Source organism: Nycticebus coucang, chromosome X, assembly GCF_027406575.1.
Source record: "Nycticebus coucang isolate mNycCou1 chromosome X, mNycCou1.pri, whole genome shotgun sequence".
Classification (NCBI taxonomy): domain Eukaryota; kingdom Metazoa; phylum Chordata; class Mammalia; order Primates; family Lorisidae; genus Nycticebus; species Nycticebus coucang.
Genome location: NC_069804.1, coordinates 90762005 through 90785130, shown reverse-complemented (window position 1 = coordinate 90785130; position 23126 = coordinate 90762005). Strand labels below are relative to the sequence as shown.

General features: G+C 35.9%; 1 protein-coding gene and 1 pseudogene across 4 annotated transcripts in view; both read right to left on the bottom strand.

The window, feature by feature from the left end:
• Positions 1-698: 698 nt before the first annotated feature.
• The window catches only part of GPR174 (G protein-coupled receptor 174), a 322211-nt gene continuing 299783 nt past the window's right edge, over positions 699-23126 (bottom strand). For all 4 annotated transcript variants that reach the window (XM_053580510.1, XM_053580508.1, XM_053580507.1 and 1 more), the window contains one exon: positions 699-5544. In XM_053580510.1, the coding sequence (XP_053436485.1) occupies positions 3932-4933 (1002 nt within the window). In that variant the 5' untranslated portion in view covers positions 4934-5544 and the 3' untranslated portion in view covers positions 699-3931. The remainder of the gene's footprint in view (positions 5545-23126) is intronic.
• LOC128576898 (actin-related protein 2/3 complex subunit 3-like) lies at positions 8162-8670 on the bottom strand (annotated as a pseudogene).

The following is a 23126-nucleotide window of genomic DNA, read 5'->3' as shown; positions in this document are numbered from 1 at the left end:
TTTTGGCATTCAAATTCAGATCTACAAAAACATCAAGAATTACTTTTTAGTAAACCCTGTACCACTTCCTAGGAAAATATTTTTTGCAGCAGCCAAAAGTTATGATTCCTAACAAATTGGATGATATCAGAAATTACCTGGTCCTCCTGAAAGCACTGGACACAAGTGAGATGAGGAGGGAGTTGGTGTAATGGATTAAAGAGAGGATGAGGACAGGGCCAGAGACAATTTTCCTGACTTCATGTTTTTTTGTTTAAATGAATCTGTTTTGAGAAGGAAAGAAGGAGACAGTGGAGGTTGCATTTTCTCTTCCTGCCAATGTGCAAGAAAAATCAGACTGCCATGTATTAACATCTCTTAAGACTAAGAAGAAAACATCCCCTATGCCCCATCATTACAAATATAGGATTTCAAGTAGTTTAAATAAATGGTCCATGGTGGGGTAAGGAATAATTTTAGCAGGTTGTAGATAGTAAAAAGTCTATCTATGGGAGAAGTTGGTGTGGGGAGGGCAGCTTATCTTTCCTTTTGAGAACAAAAAGTACCTCTCCAAGGGTAATGAAGGGAGAATAGAGTCTCAGGAAACTTTATTCCATGTGTGTGAGAATACTAACAAATATCCCCAAGTCTATGAATTGTCTGAAAGAAATGACTAAATACACATTGACTTCTGGAGGCAGAAAATTTCTATGTAATTACAGAGACAATCTTTATTATTGAAATGTATATTATAAATTATAGTTGTAAATGAATTTCAAGTGTGATATTTTCATAGTATCATGGAAATAAAAACAGAAAGGTGACATAAAAATCAAGTTGCATAGGATTTCCATTGATGCACACTTTCAGACTAAGGTAAACTGGTCTGTTGGTCCTGAGCAGATGGTTCTTCTTCATGGAATTACCAGGTAATTGAATTATCTGCTTAACTGAGTGACAATGGAAACAACTATCAGAATATAATAATAATAACAATAATTACAATAATATTACCATGGGAATAACCCCATATTCACAATGTTTCCTATTGGAATAATTATGTGCACATTTTTAAATAAATATTTAAACAACTTTATATAGGAAATGCAGAGTTATTTATCTTGAACTGTACATTACTATGGTCAAAGGTGTTTACTCTTTGCACCTCAATTTAATGAAACCTAGAGAGTGATAAATGAGAGGTCTGGAGAGAAGAATCCCCAAGGAATAAAGAAGCTCAGAGAAAAGGCGTCTGTCTGGATAGTAGCTGGCAGCAGTACTTCTCTCCCAGTTTAGACGTTCCCCTGGAAATTAGATCCGGAATTGGACAGAAGAAAGGGAGAAAAAGAAAGAAAGAAAAAGAAAACAAAAATTAAAAATTAAACAGATCTATTTATAGCCATGTTTTTATGGCTATATTTCTTAAAATTAATATTCCCATTATGGTAAACAAAGGAGATAGTCACTTCCTATATGAAATCTGAAAAGCACCCACATTCTTTAAAATATTTTTTCTCTACACTCTGCTTCAATGTGTATATTGAAAGTCACTGCCTTGAATTAATGTCTAGTCCTAAAACCTGAAATTCAGATACCCCTGGGTAAGTCAACATTAACATGATATTAGTCATTAGTACCTTAATGTGAATGAGTTGATCAGATTATTGCCTAGAAGAGCAAGGGAACAGGACAGAAGACAAAACATATTACTGGGGTTGGAGGAGGGGATAAATTAAATCAGAGCACTGAATACAAACCCAGAAGGGCAGGCTTGGGGGAGAAGGGGTGACCTTAGCTCAATAGCATAAGAGCCTTGAACACTTGTCCTCTCTCTGAAGGACGTAAATTGGTTGTCTAACAAATAGTCTCAACCCTCAACAATTCCTTTAAGAAAGTCAATAACCTCCTGGAAATATTTCCCCTCTCCTTAAAAAAAATATTTTTAAAATGAAAACAACATATTAATAAAATTTAAAAAGTGGTCTTCCAAAGTGACCTAAGAAATGGAATTCATGTTAATATAGAAAATAGTAAGCATATACAATACAGACAATACTCTTTCATTACAAGTATCCATAGTTGGTTCACAATTCCACAAAATTATTACTTGAAATCCTATTACAATGCTAAATTATAGTAAAATACAAAGCCCTTTCAAAAACACAATTTAATACTCATTTAAAACTTATTTAATACATAAAACTTTGTATGTTACAATAAATAATTAGGATATAAATAGATATACTGTTCTAGCAGCACCAAGTCAGTTTTCTTACAGGGTATTTTCTTAATATAAAAGTACAAGCAAACTCAACACTTTTCCAGAGAAAACTTTAGAAAACTTTCTATTAATCTTAGATATTATAACTCATTTTAAATTTAACCATTTTTCCCAAACATATTAGTACCATAACTGTATGACTAAAACAAACCCCACCCTCTAAATATGATAAAGCCCTTTATTGGTTTCTACATTCCTTACAGATGAGAAGTAGAACATGTCTTTATTATATAGCACAAAGATTTTATTTAAATAGAGCATTATTTAAAGTTAGAGCTTTTTGCTAAAACATCTTTCAAAGTATTCTAAGGCTTACAACCTGAAATTTAACTATTACTCTGACCTTAGGTCTGTTTCCTAAATAATAGTACAAAGCAGGTAGCAAGCAAGTCTTTGAAAGTTGGGTGCCCAAAGCTGAAAAATTTACTGTTCTCAAAAAGTGAAAGACTTGCCTACCCAACTGCTAGGAGATAGGTTATGCAGGCTTCAGAATTGTATGTATGGCTGGGGTGGAGATGGACCAAAATCAATGCAGACTCTAGGGTCTATGTGACTGACTGAGTACAGTGATGGGGCAGAGAGACCTACAATGCTTTGTGTTAGGTGGCTTGACAGACTAGGACAGGTGACCCTTGTTTAGACCAAGAAATATAATATGGTGAGGACTTTAAGATGCTTTCCCAACTTTTTTTCATCTTTCCACTCTGGCTTAAGCATAGTGATTTATTAGTACACTACTCTTCCACAGGCTTAGCGATTACAGTAACCTGTCAGAGTTACTTAATTGTTACTCTAGAAGCGTGGTTAAAACTCCCTCTACTAGGTAGGTCTATACATCTCCATGGGTAAAAATAGTTTAAGAACTGTGATTGTCATCTATTTTCCTTATCCTGGGCCTAGAAGTCATTTGGGTCACCTTGCATGGACTTTGGAAAACCTCTTGTCCTTGGGTAGATGCAATATGACATCTAATGTAGTCACTGAGGATTATGGTATAGAAATCTGTGCATTGCTCTTAGTTTGAACATACTAAAGGCCTGAATTCATATTTTAATGCTATGAATAGGTGTGATAGATAATGTTTCATGTTAACACTGAAATGAAGAAAATAGCTAATTGAGTTTTCAAATCCTGAAGTATAATCATACACGGGAGATAAAATTGATCCTATGTTTATAACATTTTGTATGCATAACATAACATATTGTCTATCCTACTGAAAATACAACCAAATATATGATATTGGAATGTAAACTGTGATTAACAATATAAATAGATAACTATATTTCCTCTGAATACAAAGACTCATTGTCTTTTGTAAGAAGTTTAAGTGATTATAGTTTCTTCAAGCTACTAATTTCTCTGTGCCTTAGGTTCACAGTTAAAACTACTGAGTCTAGTTGAGAACATATGTCCATAGGGTGTCACTGAAATTTAACAGTTTGTCTTAAAGACTTGATGGCAAATTACTAATGAATATGTCAACGTCAATGACGGTGGTGCATAATGCTTCAAATAGGTCTTGTTAAGAAAATGTGAATTCTTCATATAGGTAAGATAGAATAACTAAAAAATCTGTGTTTTCTGTGAGTACTTTCCTGTGGCTTGGGTAATGAAAATGCTTCTGATATATTTGTATTTCAGGCCACATTCAAATTTTCTTTTTTTTTTTTAGCATAATTCAGTTGCCATGGTTGAAGTGGTATGGTTACTCACAAAGGTTTTTGCATAGAGTTGGATGTTGTCATGCAAATCTTGCCTTGAAAGCCTTCTTCTGAACTCATTAGTTGTAAAGTAGTATATAACTGGGTCAAGGCAAGAGTTCAGACTAGCAAGACAAAGAGCGACTGAATGAAATATTAAAATTACCCTTCTAGCTAGGCAGCTTTTAATTTCATTGGACTTTACCAAGAAATCAAAAGGAAAACTGAAGTGATAAGGTGCAAAACAAATTAGGAATACCCCTGTACAGGTTAGAATCATCCTCAAGGCTTTCTTTTTCTCTCCAAGATCTTGAGCTACAGGATATTTATCTTGCAGTGATAAAACTGTCTTCCAGGTACAATACAGAACAATCAGAAGAGGAGTTACAAACCCAATCAACTCTCCCACAGTCATCATGGCAACAGACTGGGTCAGACTGACATTTCTGGTAGGTAGATCCACGAAGCATTTGGTTCTATTGCCAGGAGTGTCCTCACTGGTTCTAAGGAGAGGGAAGAGTAGACAGGCGAGGCAGATAATCAGCCAGCCAACAATACTGATGTATAGGTCATATTTCTGTTTGAAATCATGGAAATGTAAGGGATACATGAGAAACCAAAATCGTCGCACACTGATACAGACCAAAAAGTAGATGCTTGCATACATGTTAACATACTTCAGGTAGAAACAAAACATGCAGAAGCCAGGTCCAAATGGCCAGTCATGATTCAAGTAGTAAAAGATCCTCATTGGCAGAGATAGAACTTGTAGCAAGTCAGCAATGGCTAAGTTTATCATAAATATCACAGCCCGTTTGGTTTCTTTCATATAACCATAAAATATCCACAAGGCTAGTATGTTCCCTATAAGACCTGGAACAAGGATGACAGTGTATGTGACTGCATAGATAAAGTAACGAAAATGTATATCATCTCTATCTGGTCCAGTACATGTGTCATTAGCAGGCATGATTCTTTTTAGATAAAACTATCTTTGCCTTACGGTGATTCAGAAACTTAATTCATGATCAACTGCTGTCTCTTCTAAATGATGGATTTTCAATGAGTTGCAGATACTGAATATAAGATAACTTTCTTTTTGTTGTACGTTTCCAAGCCTCTACATATGATTTGGGACTTCTCAAAGAACTATCTTCATGTTTACCTTGGATTACAGTAACTACATAGTATTCTAGCATTCAAGCACAGATGACAAGCTGTTATAATCCTACTTGTTTATTTATTAGAAGGCCTTCTGGGACATTATAACAGTTGATTCTTTGCCATTTGGCTCATGCCATACAGCAGCCCCTCAAATTCCTATGTGATGATAGTCATCTCTTTACAGATGTTTGGCAGAGTGTTTTTTTGTTTTGTTTTGTTTTGGGGTTTTTTTGGGGGGTTGGGTTGGCTCACATAGAAGAAATGTTTGCTTTTGTGTGCAGTGGTCCGCCACTCTTCAGGGACTTGGATAGTTTGCTTTTGTGTACAGTGGATCCATCAGTCTTCAGGGACTTGGAAAGTTTTCTGAGACTTTTTCAGTTATATTTCAAAAGCTAAAAGTGGGAAGCAAAGGCAGAGCTGCAAGTACAAGAAAATAAGTTATTTATTGTCTGTCATACTTTCGAACAAAGAAAAAGTCTAAACACAGAAAAGTATATTACTTTGAATGAAAAATTTTGATATGAGTGAGGATAATGCTATAGTTTCTATAAGTCACTTTATAATCATATATACAAGCATAACCAGAAAGAACTTGAGAAGTAATACAGCCCCTTGTTATTCAAAATCCATGAACCAACATCTCTTGGGAGCTAGTTAATAATTCAGAAGAATCCCAGGCCCTATCCTTGACTTATTGAATCAGGATCTGCATTTTAAAAGTTACTTCATATGAATCTTCTGTATATTAAAATTTGAGAAACTCTAATATAGACCATTGCTTCACAAACCTCACTGATTCTAAGACTCATCTGTAGAAGTTAAAGAAAATACAGCTTTCTGGGTAGAAATTCTGATTGAGTATGTATGGCATAGGGTCTGAAATTTGTACTTTTATACATTTTCCATAGGATTCTTACATACCCAGCTGAGCATTGTCCCAAACCGTCATTTGGGAGCCACTTGTTTGACTCAAATACTTCCCAGATGTCTGAAAATAAGTGGGCAACCAACCTCTCTTTAAATACTTCTATTTCGGTGGGTAATTTAGTCACCTCTTTATTATCCAAGACCACACACCATAGCATTAAAACAGTAAATTAAAATCCCCAGAAAGTTGACTAAGCTAGCTTTATATCCCTTATTCTGAGGTAAACAAATTTTAGTTAAGCAACATGAATACTTGCCTCAAGGTTGCTGAAATATAGGAGGACTTAACTAACTTTAAATATATGTGGGAAGAACAAAAACTAAATAGGAAGTGTGAAGCATACTGCTTTGAATTATCAAATCCTTACAGTTTAACATGTGCTTTGTTCAGCCCTTGAAGAAATTTGTTATTAATATTAATTTGCCTCAATTTCCTGGTAAGTAAAACAGCACATTTTTTTCAACGATATGGTGCTCATTTTATTTCTATGTCTAAGACTTGATGACCAGTATGAATCATGCCTTCAGGTAAAAGAAGTTAAATATTTGGCTCGGCGCCCATAGCACAGTGGTTATGGCACCAGCCACATACACCAAAGTTGTCAGGTTCAAACCTGGCCTGGATCAGCTAACAAACAATGACAGCTGCAACAAAAAGTAGCAGGGTATTGTGGAAGGTGCCTGTAGTCCCAGCTACTTGGGAGGCTGAGGCAAGAGAATCACTTAAGCCTAAGAGTTGGAGGTTGCTGTGGGCTGTGATGCCATGGCACTCTACCAAGGGCGACATAGTGAGATTCTGCCTCAAAAAAAAAAAAAAATGTTAAATACTTGAGATTTCTGAGGTCAGGAAGATGAAGAAATACAGTGTTATAAAACACAATGAAACACAATTACAAAGACTAACATCAATATTGAAAGAATTTTGAAAATTTTAGTTAATAAGCTCTCAAATTGAACTGCCTCTCTGAAATATTTTCACAGTGATTTTGATTATATAACAGACAAAATTAGATGGAAGACAATAGATATATGAAAAGGTTCTCAGCATCACTAATCATCAGGGAAATACAAATCAAAACCACAAAGCGATACTACCTTCCACCTGGTAAGATGGTTATTGTCTACAGACAAGAGATAACAAATGTTTGCAAAAAGTTGGAGAAAATGGAACCCTTGTGCACTATTGTTGAAAATATAAGCTATTATAGCCATTATGTAAAATAGTATAAAATTTCTTTCAAAAAATTAAAACAGGAACTACCATATTATCCAACAATATCACTCCAGGGTAAATATCCAAAGGAAATAAAATCAGTGTCTCAAAGACATACATCGTACCTGTAACCCCAGGTTCATTGCAACATTGTTCATAATAGCCAAGATAGGGAAATAACCTATATGTTCACTGAAGATTGTATGGATAAAGAAAATGAGGTGTATATATGTACGATGGAATATCATTCAGCCACATTAAAGAAGAATAGCTTGCCATTTGCAGCAATATGAATGAATCTGGAGGATAGCATACTAAGTGAAATATGCCAGTCACAGAAAGATAAATATTATATGATCTCCTAGATTCTAGTTAAGTGTAGTATCTAAAACAATTTAACACAGAGAAGTAGAGAAGAGAATGGTGATTGTCAGAGGTTGAAGGAAGCAAGACATGGAGAGATAGATGCTGGCCAAAGGGTACAAACCTTTAGTTACAAGATGAATAAGGTCCAGAGATTTAATATATAACATGGTTAATATTTTTACTAATACTATATGGTTTACTTGAAATTGAGCTGATTTTGTGTGTTCTTACCACACATATATACACCAAAATGTTACCTTTCCATTATGTTTTCCTTGATCATCCCATTTCAGATTGTAGCTCTGCCTCAATACTCCTCATTTCTTTTCAGTATTTATTTTCCCTGTATCAATCATCATTAATATAATCTATCTTTACTTTTTTTAATTTTTTGGATAGAAATTTTTTGATTACTTGTATCAAACACCAGCTTAATACTGCAAAAAATTTCAATTATTGTTGACAACCCACCCCCCTCCCACACCCAAATGTTGATCAAGAGCTGTTCAACATGTTCAACAGACATGCTCATCTCTCTTCTGTATAAAATGTTATGAAATAAAGGCACAGACCCTTGTTCATGAATTGTCTCTTCACAAAGCAAGTCCACCACTTGCTGGGTTTATTATTCTGAGGGTCAAATAGGCTCTCATCACTCCATCTTCCTGTTTGTTTGCAGATTTGGCATAAATTGCATTAAGTGGAAAACCAGGCTCTCCGGGAATGGGAAAATTAGTGATTCCAAATGTATACATTTCTTTCTCGCCTTGGCTTTTGAAATTGAACTTTTGAAGTTTCTTTAGACACTCAGAAATGTAGAGAGTTATATATATCAAGGTCCTCTCAGCTTCATTCTTAATTTCATAGTTTTTGAAGAAGACATTGGCCTTGAAGTAATAGATGGCTTCATCCACAATATCTGTATCTTTTGTCTATCTAGGGACAGGTCCTTTGAAATGACTTCTGATAGATAATAGTGTCGTATTTCCAATGATTTTGGTGTCAGGGTCCATGAGAAAAGAATGGTAAGCCGGCATCTCATTGGCACCCAGATCTCAAACCAGCAGAGAAAGGTCAGGTTAGAGCACGTTGCTTCTGGTCTGGTGGTCCAGGCGAGGCAAGCAGAAGAGCAATATAATCTATCATTTTAACTTATTTTAAGTATATATTTTCCTACTAAGACAAACGTCTATGAGGACAAGGATTCTTCTGTGTTTTGTTTACTTCCTATATGCCAGAGTCAAGAACTATGGAAAATACAGAGAAAGTGTGTGATATCTGTTGAATGAAATAATTTTTGTAAATACACACTAATTGATCATGAAAATCAATATATCACAAACAAAAATCTTTACCTTTCCCAACTTCAAACTAGATACTATTCCAAACTTCCTTATTGTTATTAAATTTACCAATATTTTCTCAGATAGTTTGTCTCAATGTTTTGGAGACATTGAATCAGTTTCACTTATTTTACAATTCCAAACAAATTCATAATGAGGAGATAGTATACAGTGGGTGTATGTGTGTGTGTTCAGGTGGTTGTGTACAGTGGGTGTATAGTACATGTGTTTAAGAGTCAGAAAGACTTATGTTTAAATCCTTGTTCTTTCAATCGATAGTTGTGTGTTCTTGAGTACATTGCTAAACCTCTCTGTTCCTTAATTTACTAACACAAGGCACATTGAAACAAAATGAACAAACAAAAGCCATAAAAACAATCTGACACACAAACAATAAAAAAAAAACTGAAAAAAAATTGAATAGCCTAATGTAAGCAATCTCAGCAACCATAAGAGGAAGGGGAGGGCTCGGTGCCCATAGCCCAGTGACCAGGGCACCAGCCATACACACCAGAGCTGGCAGGCTCCAACCTGGCCCAAGACCCGCCAAACAACAATGACAACCACACCCAAAAAACAGCCAGGTACCATGGCGGGCACCTGCAGTCCCAGGCACCTGGGAGGCTGAGGCAAGAGAATCACTCATCCCAAGGGAGTTAGAGGTTGCCATGAGCTGCAACGTCACAGCACTCCACTGAGAGCAAGTGAGACTCTGTCTAAAAAAAAAAAAAAATTAACAGTAACTCCTACAAGAAAGAAAAAAGGAAAAAGAATGAGCAAAGAGAGAGAAAAATAGGCAACAAAATTATTTATATATTTATATATATATAATATATATATATGTATATATAAACATACGACTATATATATGCCATAAGGATCCACTTCAGTAGGAATATATTTATGTTGCAATATACTTTCTGGACACCAGATAGAGCCATGAGTGGTTCCCAGGCTTATAACTGTCTCCCCACTTAAATTGTTCTTAGTGTTGCCTAATTACACTCTTGGCACCTAGACACCTTTGAACTGCTCATTCCACAGATCTCAAGAAATCTTCATAGGCAAGTTTCTCAAATTCTCCCTGCAACAGTTCCCATGAAGTGTGGGATATCCTGGGCCAGTTCTGAGTGTAGGGCGACTGCCTGCTGGTGAGACTCAAATTGCCGCGGGGAAAGGTGCCTGCAGTGACCACCATATCCCAATTTCCAAAATAATAGCCTCTTCCTTTCTGAGATCTTTCCCGTCTGTGTGTCTTTCCTGCCACCTAACTGCAGTGGTGCCATGCCAGACAGCACCCCATTCTGGCCGCCTAATTCCACTCAGGAGTCCACACTTCACCAATGTTTCCATGCATTACCTAATTTCCCCAGAGACTGGGAATTGCAATCCTCCATGGTGGGCCTGGTTGCCTCCATTGCTGCCTGCAGCCTGGAGCAGAACCTTTCCTGGTAGTCTCCACAGCTTTGGATTACATTCCAAGTCCAGCAATCCGCCACCTTGCTGCATACCCCAAACTGCCTCTCCACACCAATATTCCGCTCTGGAAATGATCTAGCCCACTCACTCTCACCTATTGTTCCAGGAGAGCTGAGCTAAATGTCCTTCCCTTCCACCATTTTGCTCCATCTTCTGAATTTCCTATTCTTTATGAAACATTTTATGGTTGACTGTTATGCTAACCCCTCTCTATGAATCCTGTTTAAACCTACATTAAAGCACCTAACTTTCCATGTTTTCTTTAATGTAGTAGTGTGTGTGTGTGTGTGTGTGTGTGTCTTATATACGTCATTGTTCCTTTTGCCCACCCTGTCTCAAATTGGGCTGGATCTAATATACCCCTGTATTCTCTGGAACACCTAGAGCTATGTTGGGAACCAGGTGGGTTCATCAATAATTACTCAGCAAACATTTATTTGGTATCTACAATTTGCAAAGCACCATGCTTAGTATTTGGAATATAGACAGAGAAAAAAAGGCATATGATCTCTGTCTTCTTGGATCTTACAGTCTAGAGAGAGAGAACGATAATTTCCAGACAGTGTGAAAAGTGTGTTCATAGGCAATGTACAGTGTAATCTATAACCACATATAGGGTAACCACCTAAATTAACATATTTTATGACTTGGAGTGAACTTAAAGTCAAGATTATTGTTCTAAAATCATGTTTTCCCTGTAGGTGATTCCTTAATTGGCCAAGTTTTAATTAATTTTTATCTCTATATTTCATTCTGTAATCTTGAAATGCCTCTGAATAAACATTTTCCTTAAGATTCTTCAGGCTTCCTCCTCTAAAAGATGATGATGCTTTCCTTTTGTTTATATATTATTTTCTAGTAGAAAAGTTTGTGGGATGATTGAGAAGACTTTCAACCATGGGAAAACCACAAGTCCAGTTATGCTATAATTAATATAAATATTTCTTTAACTAAGAGTTCTGAGGACAAAAGATGAAGGGTGTTTTGTTTTGTTTTTCAGAGCACACCACTATTATTTGAGATTTTTCTTTCACAAGAAAGAATTTATGTATTCAGGAGGCTGAGGCAAGGGAATTGCCTAAGACTAGGAGCTGAAGGTTGCTGTAAGCTGTGAGGCCATGACACTCTACTGAGGGCGATAAAGTAAGACTCTGTCTCTATAATAAAAGGTATTTTTCCTTCTGGATAGATGCCCAGTAATGATATTGCAGGATCAAATGGGAGGTTTGGCTTGAGTTCCTTGAGATTTCTCCATACTTCCTTCCAAAAAGGTTGTATTAGTTTGCAGTCCCAACAGCAGTGTAAAAGTGTTCCTTTCTCTCCACATTTGCGCCAGCATCTTCAGTTTTGAGATTTTGTAATATGGGTCATTCTTGCTGGGGTTAGATGATACCTCAGGGTGATTTTAATTTGCATTTCTCTAATAATTAGAGATCATGAGCATTTTTTCATGTGTTTTCTAGACATTCGTCTGTCTTCTTTAGAGAAAGTTCTGTTCATCTCTCTTCCTCATTGATGTATGAGATTGTTGGTTATTTTTCTTGTGGATGAATGTAAGTTCTGTATAGATCATAGTGACTAAGCTTTTGCCTGATTAAAAATATGCAAATATCCTTTCCCATTGGGTAGGTTGTCTATTTGTTTTGGTTGTTGTCTCTTTGTACAGAAGCTTTTCGATTTAATTAAATCCCATTTGTTTACTATTGCTTTTGTTGCTATTGCTATGGCAGTCTTCTTCATAAAGTCTTTCCAGACTGATATCTTCCAGTGTTTTTCCTATTCCTTCTTTGAGGATTTTTATTGTTTTATGCCTTAAATTTAAGTCCTTTGTACATCTTGAATCAATTTTTGTGAGTGGAGAAAGGTGTGGGTCCAGTTTCACTCTTTTACGTGTGGATATCCAATTCTCCCAGCACCATTTACTGAATAGGAAGTCTTTCCCCCAGTGTATGTTCTTGTTTGGTTTATTGAAGATGAGGTGGTTGTATGTTCTTGGTTTCATTTCCTGGTTTTTTATTTGATTCCAAATGTCTATGTCTCTATTTTTGTTCTAGTAGCATGCTGTCTTGACCACTATGGCCTTGTAGTACAGCCTAAAATCTGGTATGCTGATACCCCTGGCTTTGTCTTCATTACTAAGAACTGCCTTAGCTATATGAATTTTTTTCTGTTTCCATACAAAATGCAGAATCATTTTTTAAAAGTCTTCAAAATAGGATGTTGGTATTTTAATAGGGATGGCATTTTGAATTGGTAGATTGCTCTGGGAAGTATAGACATTTTATCAATGTTGATTCATCCCAGCCGTGAGCATCGTATGTTCTTCCATTTGTTAAAGTCCTCTGATATTTCCTTTCTTAGGGTTTCATAATTTTATTTATAGAAGTCCTTCACCTCTTTTGTTAGGTATATTCCTAAGTATTTCATTTTCTTTGGGGCTATGGTGAAGGAAGTTGTGTCCTTAATTAACATCTCATCTTGGCTGTTGTTGGCATATACAAAGGCAACTGACTTGTGGACATTTATTTTATATCCTGAGACATTAGTGTATTTTTTGATGACTTCCAAGAGTCTTGTGGTTGAGTCTTTGGTGTTCCCTAAATATAAGACCATATCATCAGCAAAGAGGGAGAGTTTGACCTCCTCTGCTCCCATTTGGATGCCCTTTATTTTCTTGTCTTGTCTAATTATATTGGCTAGAACTTCCAGGACTATGTTGAATAGTAACAGTGACAGAGGATAACCTTATCTGGTTCCAGTTTTAAGAGGAAAAGTTTTCAGTTTTACTCCATTCAGTAAAATATTAGCTGTGGGTTTGTCATAGATAGCTTCAATCAGTGTAAGAAATGTGCCACCTATGCCTATACTTTTCAGTGTTCTAATTAGAAAAGGATGCTGGATTTTATCAAATGCTTTTTCTGCATCTATTGAGAGGATCATATGGTCTTTGGTTTCGCTTCTGTTAATACGGTGAATAACGTTTATGGACTTATGCATATTAAACCAGCCTTGCATCCCTGGGATGAAATCTACTTGATCATGATGTATGACTTTTTTGATGATAAGCTGTAATCTATTGGCTAAGATTTTGTTGAGAATTTTTGCATCTATATTCATTAGTGAAATTGGTCTGAAATTCTCCTTTTTAGTTAGGTCTTTTCCTAGTTTTGGTATCAGGGTGATGTTTACTTCATAGAACATGTTGGGGAAGATTCCTTCCTCCCCAATTTTTTGGAATAATTTCTGCAGTATAGGAATAAGCTTGTACTATACACTTGTACTAGCCTGTTTATAGCAGATCAATTTACAATTGCTAATATGTAGAAACAGCCTAAATGCCCTTCAACCCAGGAATGCATTGGCAAGCTGTGGTATATGTATACCATGGAATACTATTCAGCCATTTAAAAAAAATGGAAATTTTGCAGAATTTGTGTTAACCTGGATGGAGGTCGAACACATTACTCTTAGTGAAGCATCACAGGAATGGAGAAGTATGAACCCTATGTATTCAACTTTGATATGAGGACAATTAATGAAAATGACATGGTGGGGCATGGGGGAAGGGGAGAGCAAACAAAGAAGGATGGAGGGGTGAGGGAAAGGAAAAGAAAAAAAAGAAAAGAAAATAGTGACTAATTCTCACATAAATTGGATTTAATTTTGACCAAAGTACATTACTTAAACATTACTTTTTAATTCAACTTGTTAATACATTGTTTAGGATATTGCATCCTCATTTATAAGTGAAATATGTTTGTAATTTTCCTTTATAATAATATATTTTTCCAAATTTAATATCAGATTTATCCAGATGAAGTAAAATGATTTTGAAGTGTTTCTTCTTTTTCTACTGTCTGTAAGATTGGGTATAACTGTTTTTTAATTATCTTTTATTTTTATTAATAAATATTAGTTGTCTATTTTTTGAGACATTGGGAAAAAAATAAGGAGTTAACTGATGACTTCATACTGAACCTCAGAGTAAAAACATTCTATAATAGACATAGTCTTATTTGACAATGTGAATGCTACTTTTTTGCATTATTATTATTATTGCTCAATAAAAAAAGTAAGACTCTGTCTCTTAAAAAAAAAAAAAAAGCAAGAAAAAGAAAAAGTATTCATGAGGCGGTGCCTGCAGCTCAAGGAGTAGGGTACCGGCCCCATATACCAGAAGTGGCTGGTTCAAACCCGGCCCCAGCCAAAAACTTAAAAAAAAAGAAAAGAAAAAAGAAAAAAAAGAAAGAAAGAATTCACATTGTAACAGGCACTGAAACAATATCTGATTTTAGATGAAATATTTATTTGAAGGAAACTGTCAGACACCTTAAGCAACAGTGCATATTGCTCCCTTCCTCTCAGAAGTACTCTTTTAATTACTGGGAGACAGCAATTCTTTTTTTACTTCAGTACCCTGTCCTTCTTCAATTATACTTACTTTCTTCAGAAGAGGAAAAAGGAAGACAAAAAAAAAAACCTATATGTTGCATGCTAAGTTTTCAGTGACCTGTACATCTGTCCAAAACTACTTCATATGGAGTTTTTGTGGGAAATTATTATTTTTATTTATGAGTACAGAATCTGTTTATGCAAAGCTGAAGCTCCCATGAATTCTACTTATGTTTCAAAAGTATCTTACAACAATATTAGGTCTTTGGTTGCTTAACCTTATGAAACCAGGATCAGATGAATATCAGGGATAGCTTTATGTGTAATTTTGTAGAGACTTGCTGTCAGAAAGCTATTAGTATCTGTGAAGATGTTAGCTGATAACACCTTAAGACTCTGCCATAAAAATGTGTATGTATACACAATAAAGGAAATTGCATAGATTATCAAATTACCTAATTTCTAATGGTGGTCTTCGAGGTGCACAAGTGACAACTGGAGATGACATTTTGGATTGTTTTGGTAAAGTGCCATGGTGTCAACATAGCTCACACAACATCAACCTTTTGGGCTGAAATGATCCTCTTGCCTCAGCCTCCTGACCACAATGCTTGGCTGTTTTTAAGAGACAAGATCTCGCTCTTGGCTCAGGCTGGTCTTCAGCTCCTGAGCTCAAACAATCTGCCTGCCTTGGCCACCCAGAGTGCTAGGATTACAGCATGAGCCACCATACCTAGCCTTATTATTTTTATAAAGAAGAGTGTTCTGCCCAGATGCTACATCCAATCAGGTTCTCAAATTAGCTCTGAAATAGGTCAATTTCAGGAGGAAATGAAACACATATGTGTGGACAGAGAATGTAATTATTGTGAGTATTGCCATTTTTCCAGGAAGTTCTTTCACTTAGCTGAATCTAAATGTATCTGCTAAGGTCTGAAAGCCATTTTTGAAATTTCAGCAGACAGTGCATATTGCTCCCTTCCTCTCAGAAGTACTCTTTTAATTACTTGGAGACAGCAATGAGATTGTCACTCAGCCTTATCAGTCATGTAGCCTTTCCTTAGGTATCTTCCTAGTTTTCAATCATTTCATATCCTGCAGAATAAGATCCACCAATTGATATTAGGATGTATATAATTCCAGAGACTAGCCAAACTATAATGAAAATTAATGAATAATTTAGACATTATCCACTTTCCTTCCCCTATCATCCATTAAAAATATTAGGCTATTTATTCTTATGTTGCTTTCACTTCCCAAGGTCTTGTTCTTGGCCATATGACTTATAGGTGTCTATTTTTACTTTTTCCCTTTTTATTAGGCTGGATTTGTCAAAATTTTGTCCCCACGATAACGTGAGTGCTTCTTAAAAATGCACATTCTCAGATGTACTGAATCTTATTGCCAAGTGGTAGAGCCAAGGGATCTACTTTTCTGGTTGTTGTTGCAGTTTTTGGCTGGGAACAGGTTTTAACGCCACCTCCAGTATATGGCGCCAGCACCCTACTCCTTGAGCCACAGGCACTGCCCCCAAGGGATCTACTTTTTAATAAGCTTCAGAAAGAACAAAATCAGACAGCCTTCAATCCAAAGAATCTCCTTTGAGTGATACAGAGCACTAACAATATGGCAAGCTACATAGCCCAACTATAGTCCACTGAACTTCCCTGTCTCCATTGCTTGTTCTCTTGATTTTCACTCTGCTTAATTTGCTTTATCTTATCTCAACCTGTTGAATTTTTGCCTATTCACCAAGGCCAAAAATGCTACCTTCTTCATGATGGCTATCCTGATTTCCTGCCTAGTTTTGATTATACACACCTATGAACTTCTACTGCACTTTATTTGTATTTGAAATATGCTTATTTCTTATTTGTTCTACAAAACTTTCAGCTCTTAGCCTTGCCAGCTAATACAGTATTATAGTTACCTTTATAATTGTCCACCCCTAAAAGTGTACAACTACTTTTCATGTATCAGAAACTCAATTAGATTCAAGTAAGTTTATTGAGGATCTAAAACAGTGCCTAACATAATGAAAAGATTATTTTATGCCTCATATTATGCTGTGATCTTTTTAATAAATAATTTAAATTTTTGCTCCATTTTGTTGACTAGTGTTTAACTTGTGATTCACAGTGGATCACATATCTTTTTGTATATACATGATTAAATCACTAATGAAAGTAATAAATTTCTTTTAATATGTACTATAAAACACAAATCAGGCTGTTAAGAATTACATGTAGCCACATATATGACCATCACTGTCTCTTGTTTTTACCACTCTGAGCATGCGTATTGCAACACTTAGAAAACAAATCATTTCACAAAGTTCCATTTTTAACATTAAATTTCAAATATTTTCACCTTGTAGAAGTGATGAGAAAATCACGAGTTATGTTATAGTTAGAAAACTGTATGTATTTCCTGTTCTCAGTGCTGACAGGGCTGTGAGGATTTTCCCCAGTTTTTCTGAATGTTCACTTTGTGTCTCAGAGCAGACATGAACATTTGGACAAGATAGGAAATTTTTTTTAAAGTTACGTTATGAGCTTTCAAGTTTACATAAAATAAGGTAAGGTCCAATATAATCAGATCCTTCTGTATCTTTTCACTTTTTTTTTTTTTTCATGCAGCCCTTCTCCTGAAATTTTCTCTTTGACAGTATGCCCCATTCACTGCACTACAGGATTAATAGGCTGTGAAAATGGAGAAGTAAACCAAACTCATGGGGTCTGGTAGAACAAATAAGGGTGTAATGCAAAATAAAAACATCCCCAAGGCTTCATACAAGGGATGGTCATGATTTGGGATGTATGTGGCTACCTGGTGTGGTGTGATTTTAATACCAAAAAGCCTTCTTTTAAGAAGAGAAAAATAATCTTTCCCACTTGTTCACTTTGGCTCAATTTCCTTCTTAAGGATAAGCCTTTTGTCTTATATAGATGGTTTAGGCTGCAGATGCCAACCTCCCACCTTTAAAGACAGAACCCATAAACTTAAACCTGGCAACCTTTCCTGGGGAATGTCAGTTTTCCACACAAACACAAAATTTCTGGATAATGTGTAATAAATCACAAAGCTTTTTCTTATACTTTGTCTTTCATCTCAGTTACTGTATCAGCTTTTTCTGGTCTTGGTGCTTATGGTTTTTTCCCTCTATAGTTATTGCTGTTTTACTTATATTTTCCAGCCATTTCCCCCACACACTATCCAAAATCTATAAGATACTGTTTTGAAAAGCAAAAAGGTAACACAGAAGCTTCTGAGCAGACACTAGTGTCATCAGAAACTTTAGAAAGAATCCTGATAAAAATTTAAAATCTTAAAATACAAATAACAAGAATTAATTGGTTACCTCTCAGTAATCATCCTAAAATGTGGCCATGTGGCTTTCAATAACCACCCTCAAAAAGTGCCCATGAAACACTTTATATCCCACAGTTCAGTATATTACTTTAAAATATGGGAATCTTGGTTCGGCGCCTATGGCTGAGCGGCTAGGGCACCAACCATGTACACCAGAGCTGGTGGGATCCAGTCCAGCCCAGGCATGCCAAACAATGACAACTACAACCAAAAAATAGCCGGGCGTTGTGGCAGGTGCCTGTAGTCTCACCTCCTTGGGAGGCTGAGACAAAAGAATCACTTGAGCCCAAGAGTTTGAGGTTACTGTGACCTGTGATGCCATGGCACTCTACCAAGAGTGACTAAGTGAGGTTCTGTCTCAAAAAAATATATAAAAATGGGAATCTTATTTTTGAATTTTAAATGACAGATTATAGATCTTTCTTTAGATTAAGTTTTGAGGGAAGTAAGAGAGAGAGGGCCAAGTCACTGAACACTGGTATCCTAGAAGATTTAATATAAACCTCCCTTAATGGCACAATTTTATATTTTGTTGGACATGTCTTAATTTCCTGAATCTTGGTAGCATGTTCCTTCTGGTACTTCAACTAAACAGGATTTTGGCTGCTTACTTATCAATTTCTACTATGTTTTCTATGCTTTGATAGTGGATTCCATGAATTAGGCAAGACTCTGGAGAGTTTACTTCACCTCTTGCCTCAGAAAATAAGACTTCAAAGTCATTGAGCAGAGATCACATGTCAGGAACCAGTATTGTGGTCCTGTACATCTCCTTCCAGTACCATAACCCTCCTGACTAGCAGAACCAAACTGGACTTTTGGCAACTTGTGGATCTCAGAGGCATCTTTCTGGTTACTGACACTAGAGTGTCATTAAAAATAAAGATGGCTAGATTCCTGACTAATCTACCACCAATGACTACAACTCTCTGCCTAGTAAATGCCTCCTGGTTTAAGTGGAAACAGATGTAAACTTTTGTACTTTTCCAGCACAATATTAGTAACACTCAGCAATATTTTAGAAGGAAGAAAAAACATTTATATATGGTACAGGTGTGGGGTGGGGAGAATCCTAGATTAACCTCAGAGACTCTTGTGGCAAATCTATTGTTCCCACTATCCAAAAACCCAGGTAATTGAATATTTACTTGGAGGTAACTCTACCCCAAGTCAGTATTGAGGATGCTGTAAATATGAAATATCAAAGATCAAGTGATGCTCATCAGGACTGTTGTCACTTTCATCTGAGAGGGCATAATATATACTGATTGAAAGAAGGCTATGAAAATGACATCAGATGATATCCTTTCATATGGCTCCCTTTCTCCTTCCCACAACAATCTTTTGGTACTATATTCACAAATCACAAAGGACTAGAAAGTTTGCTGTCCTCTAACATAGGGATGAAATATCTTAAAGGAGGACAGGCTCCCTTTCCAAGACTAGCCTGATATAGCCCAGGCCCCAGAGTTTAATGCACAGGCAATATTTGAGTGCACTTTTACATGTTTGTGTGATTGTGTTCATTGAATAATGTTCCGGTACTAAATTATTTTTTAGTGAGTAGCTTTATTTGCAATACTTAGTTCATTTTGGGTGACTCCTTATTTTACTCCTTATTCTCATTGCTAACAGGGCTGTGAGAACTGTCCTCAACTTTTCTTAATATTCAACTCGTGTCGCATTTCTCTGATGATTAAAGATGATGAGCATTTTTTCATATGTCTGAAGGCCGCATGCCTATCTTCTTCAGAGAAGTTTCTCTTCAAATCCCTTGCCCAGCCTGTGATGGGATCCCTTGTTCTATTCTTGCTAATGTGTTTGAATTCTCTGTGGATTCTGGTTATTAAACCTTTGTCGGAGACATAACCTGCAAATATCTTTTCCCATTCTGAGGGCTGTTTGCTTGCTTTACTTACTGTGTTCTTGGCTGTGCAGAAGCTTTTTAGTTTGGTCAAGTCTCAGTAGTGTATTTTTGAAGCTGCTTCAATTGCCTGGGGGGGTCCTCCTCATAAAATACTCTCCCAGACCGATTTCTTCAAGGGTTTTCCCTGCACTCTCCTCTAGTATTTTTATAGTTTCATGTCTTAAGTTTAAATCTTTGATCCAGTGAGAGTCTGTCTTAGTTAATGATGAAAGGTGTGGGTCCAGTTTCAGTCTTCTACGGGTTGCCAGGCAGTTCACCCACCATCTAACTCCGTGAGACTAGCCCATATCACAAAATTCCAAGACCAGAGATGTTGGCGTGGATGTGGAGAAAAGGAAACACTTTTGCACTGCTGGTGGGAATGCAAATTAATACATTCCTTTCGGAAAGAGATATGGAGAACACTCAGAGATCTAAAAATAGATCTGCCATTCAATCCTGTAATCCCTCTACTGGGCATATACCCAGAAGACCAAAAATCACACCATAACAAAGATATTTGTACCAGAATGTTTTTTGCAGCCCAATTCATAATTGCTAAGTCATAGAAGAAGCCCAAGTGCCCATCAATCCACGAATGGATTAATAAATTGTGGTACATGTACACCATGGAATATTATGCAGCCTTAAAGAAAGATGGAGACTTTACCTCTTTCATGCTTATATGGATGGAGCTGGAACATATTCTTCTTAGTAAAGTATCTCAAGAATGGAAGAAAAAGTACCCAGTGTACTTAGCCCTACTATGAAACTAATTTAGGGTTTTCACACGAAAGCTATAACCCAGTTACAACCTAAGAATGGGGGAAGGGGGAAAGGGAGGGGAGGGAGGTGGGAGGTGGGAGGTGGGTAGAGGGAAGGGGATTGGTGGGATTACACCAGAGGTGCATCTTACAAGGGTATATGTGAAATTTGGTAAACGGTCTGTGAAGCTAGTGAATGATGCCCCATGATTATATCAATGTATATAGCTATGATTTAATAAAAAAAAAGTTCAACTTGTGTCTTGGAGCAAACATGAACATTTAGATAAGAAAGGGGATTTTACTTACAAGTAAGTTACATGCTTTCAAGTTTATGATAAACTAAGGTCCAAGATAATCAATACAATTCAGACACAATCAATATAATGCGAGTAATATAATTCAAGATTGGGATTTTATGAAGGAGGATTTGCAGGACAATGTCTGCTTTTTTTCCTTGGCTATAAAAATTGAAATGCATAATATAGAGTCAGTTTAAAATTATCTGACAAGTTCTGAATTTTTTTTCCCCAAACTATTGCAGATGCTATGACAGAAAGACCATAAGCTTCTATTCTGGATTATTTAAAAAAACATAGTGGCATTGTCTACCTAAAATGAATAGTCAAGCAAATAAGGAATGCCCCCTGGCAAATTAAAACATTTTATATCTCTATAACATAACATCAGTAACATTCAACAATGTTTTAGAAAGAAAAAAACATTCATATTTGACCTCTGTTTATAATATTTATATGAGCAATAGCATGATATTTTATTATGTTAAATAGCATGACTTTCTTATTTTAGAGCAGCGTTTTTCAACCTTTTTTATCTCATGGCACACTTGAACCTACAGTTAAACTTCCACAGCATACTTAAATTATGTTGATAAAAAAAAAAAAAAAAGACTACACTTCCAATGCTTTGAACTTCTTTCAAAAATAATTTAATTAATGATCTTTAAAAAAGTTTGCAGCACACCAAAGATCCTCTCATGACATGCCAGTGTGCTATGGCAGACTGGTTGAAAGTCACTAATTTAGACTGAAATATTTCGGCAGTTGTCTTTATCAGATACAGGTTGAAGCATCTCATACAGTTGTGTGAAACTCTTCAAGTGTCTAAAAACATAACATTCAAACCCCTATTCTCTCTAGATTAATCTCTCATTATACCCTTCTAAATGTCCTAGTCTTCCACAATGCCAGACTGTCCTAGCAGACAGCATATACCTGATGTTTCTGTCTTTGTCTTTAGCTTGAATATCCTTATGTTCTTGTCTACTACCTGCCCCTTCTAGACTCAATGAATGGGAAAATTCCTAATAGGAGAATTTAATAATCATATTTCCTCCTCAAAATCTTCCTTAAACTATCCAAATTAGGATTAGCCCTCCTTCATTTGAATTCTCATAGCATGTTGCTTATACCTCTATCATAGCCTGATATGTTTTATCTTGTCTGAAGGTAAATTTAGTTATCCATACAACCACTAGATTGTAAGATCTTTGAGAGAATACATGAAATGTCCTATTCAATTATGTATTTCCCACAATATATAGAACAGATCTTTACCAAATTTCCATTAGTAGATCTTTAAAAAACTCTCTTAGAGACATATGCCCCCATATGTTTATAGAACCATTCTTTTCAGTTACCCAGTTCTGTATAATCTTTTCAGTATGGCTTTTGAAGGCTATTCAAGTTATAAAATTGAAAACAAATATATTTAGCGATTTCTAGCTATTGTTTTAATTATTAATACTGTCCACTGAAAAGCATTTGAAGATTACTAAAGCCACCTTTTTTAGATCTTCTATTTTTATTTACTAGGAATTACATTCAGATTATTTTTCTTTATACACTTGTCTCCTTTCTTCTACCTTGCCTAGCCCCAACAAAGAAATTTGCTCTTCCTTATCAGTCAACTGCCAGCAGGTAAAAATAGATGTTCTAGACATCATCCCACTGAACTTATTAGAATTTCCCACATGACTTCTCCCCATATAATCACCGTGTACATACTTAAGTGGGAAGTAAATTGGAACAACTTAGCAACAAGCAAAAGAAAACACTTCCTTCAGAGCAACAATGGTCCCCTCAAACCCATGTCCATTTAACCTTTAAAAAATCATCCAACTAGAAATTCAACATCTCTACCTACAAGCTATCATCTAAAGTAGAGTACACAACTCAAAGCACACTAATTACCATTTTAAAAATCTCAACTCTTGT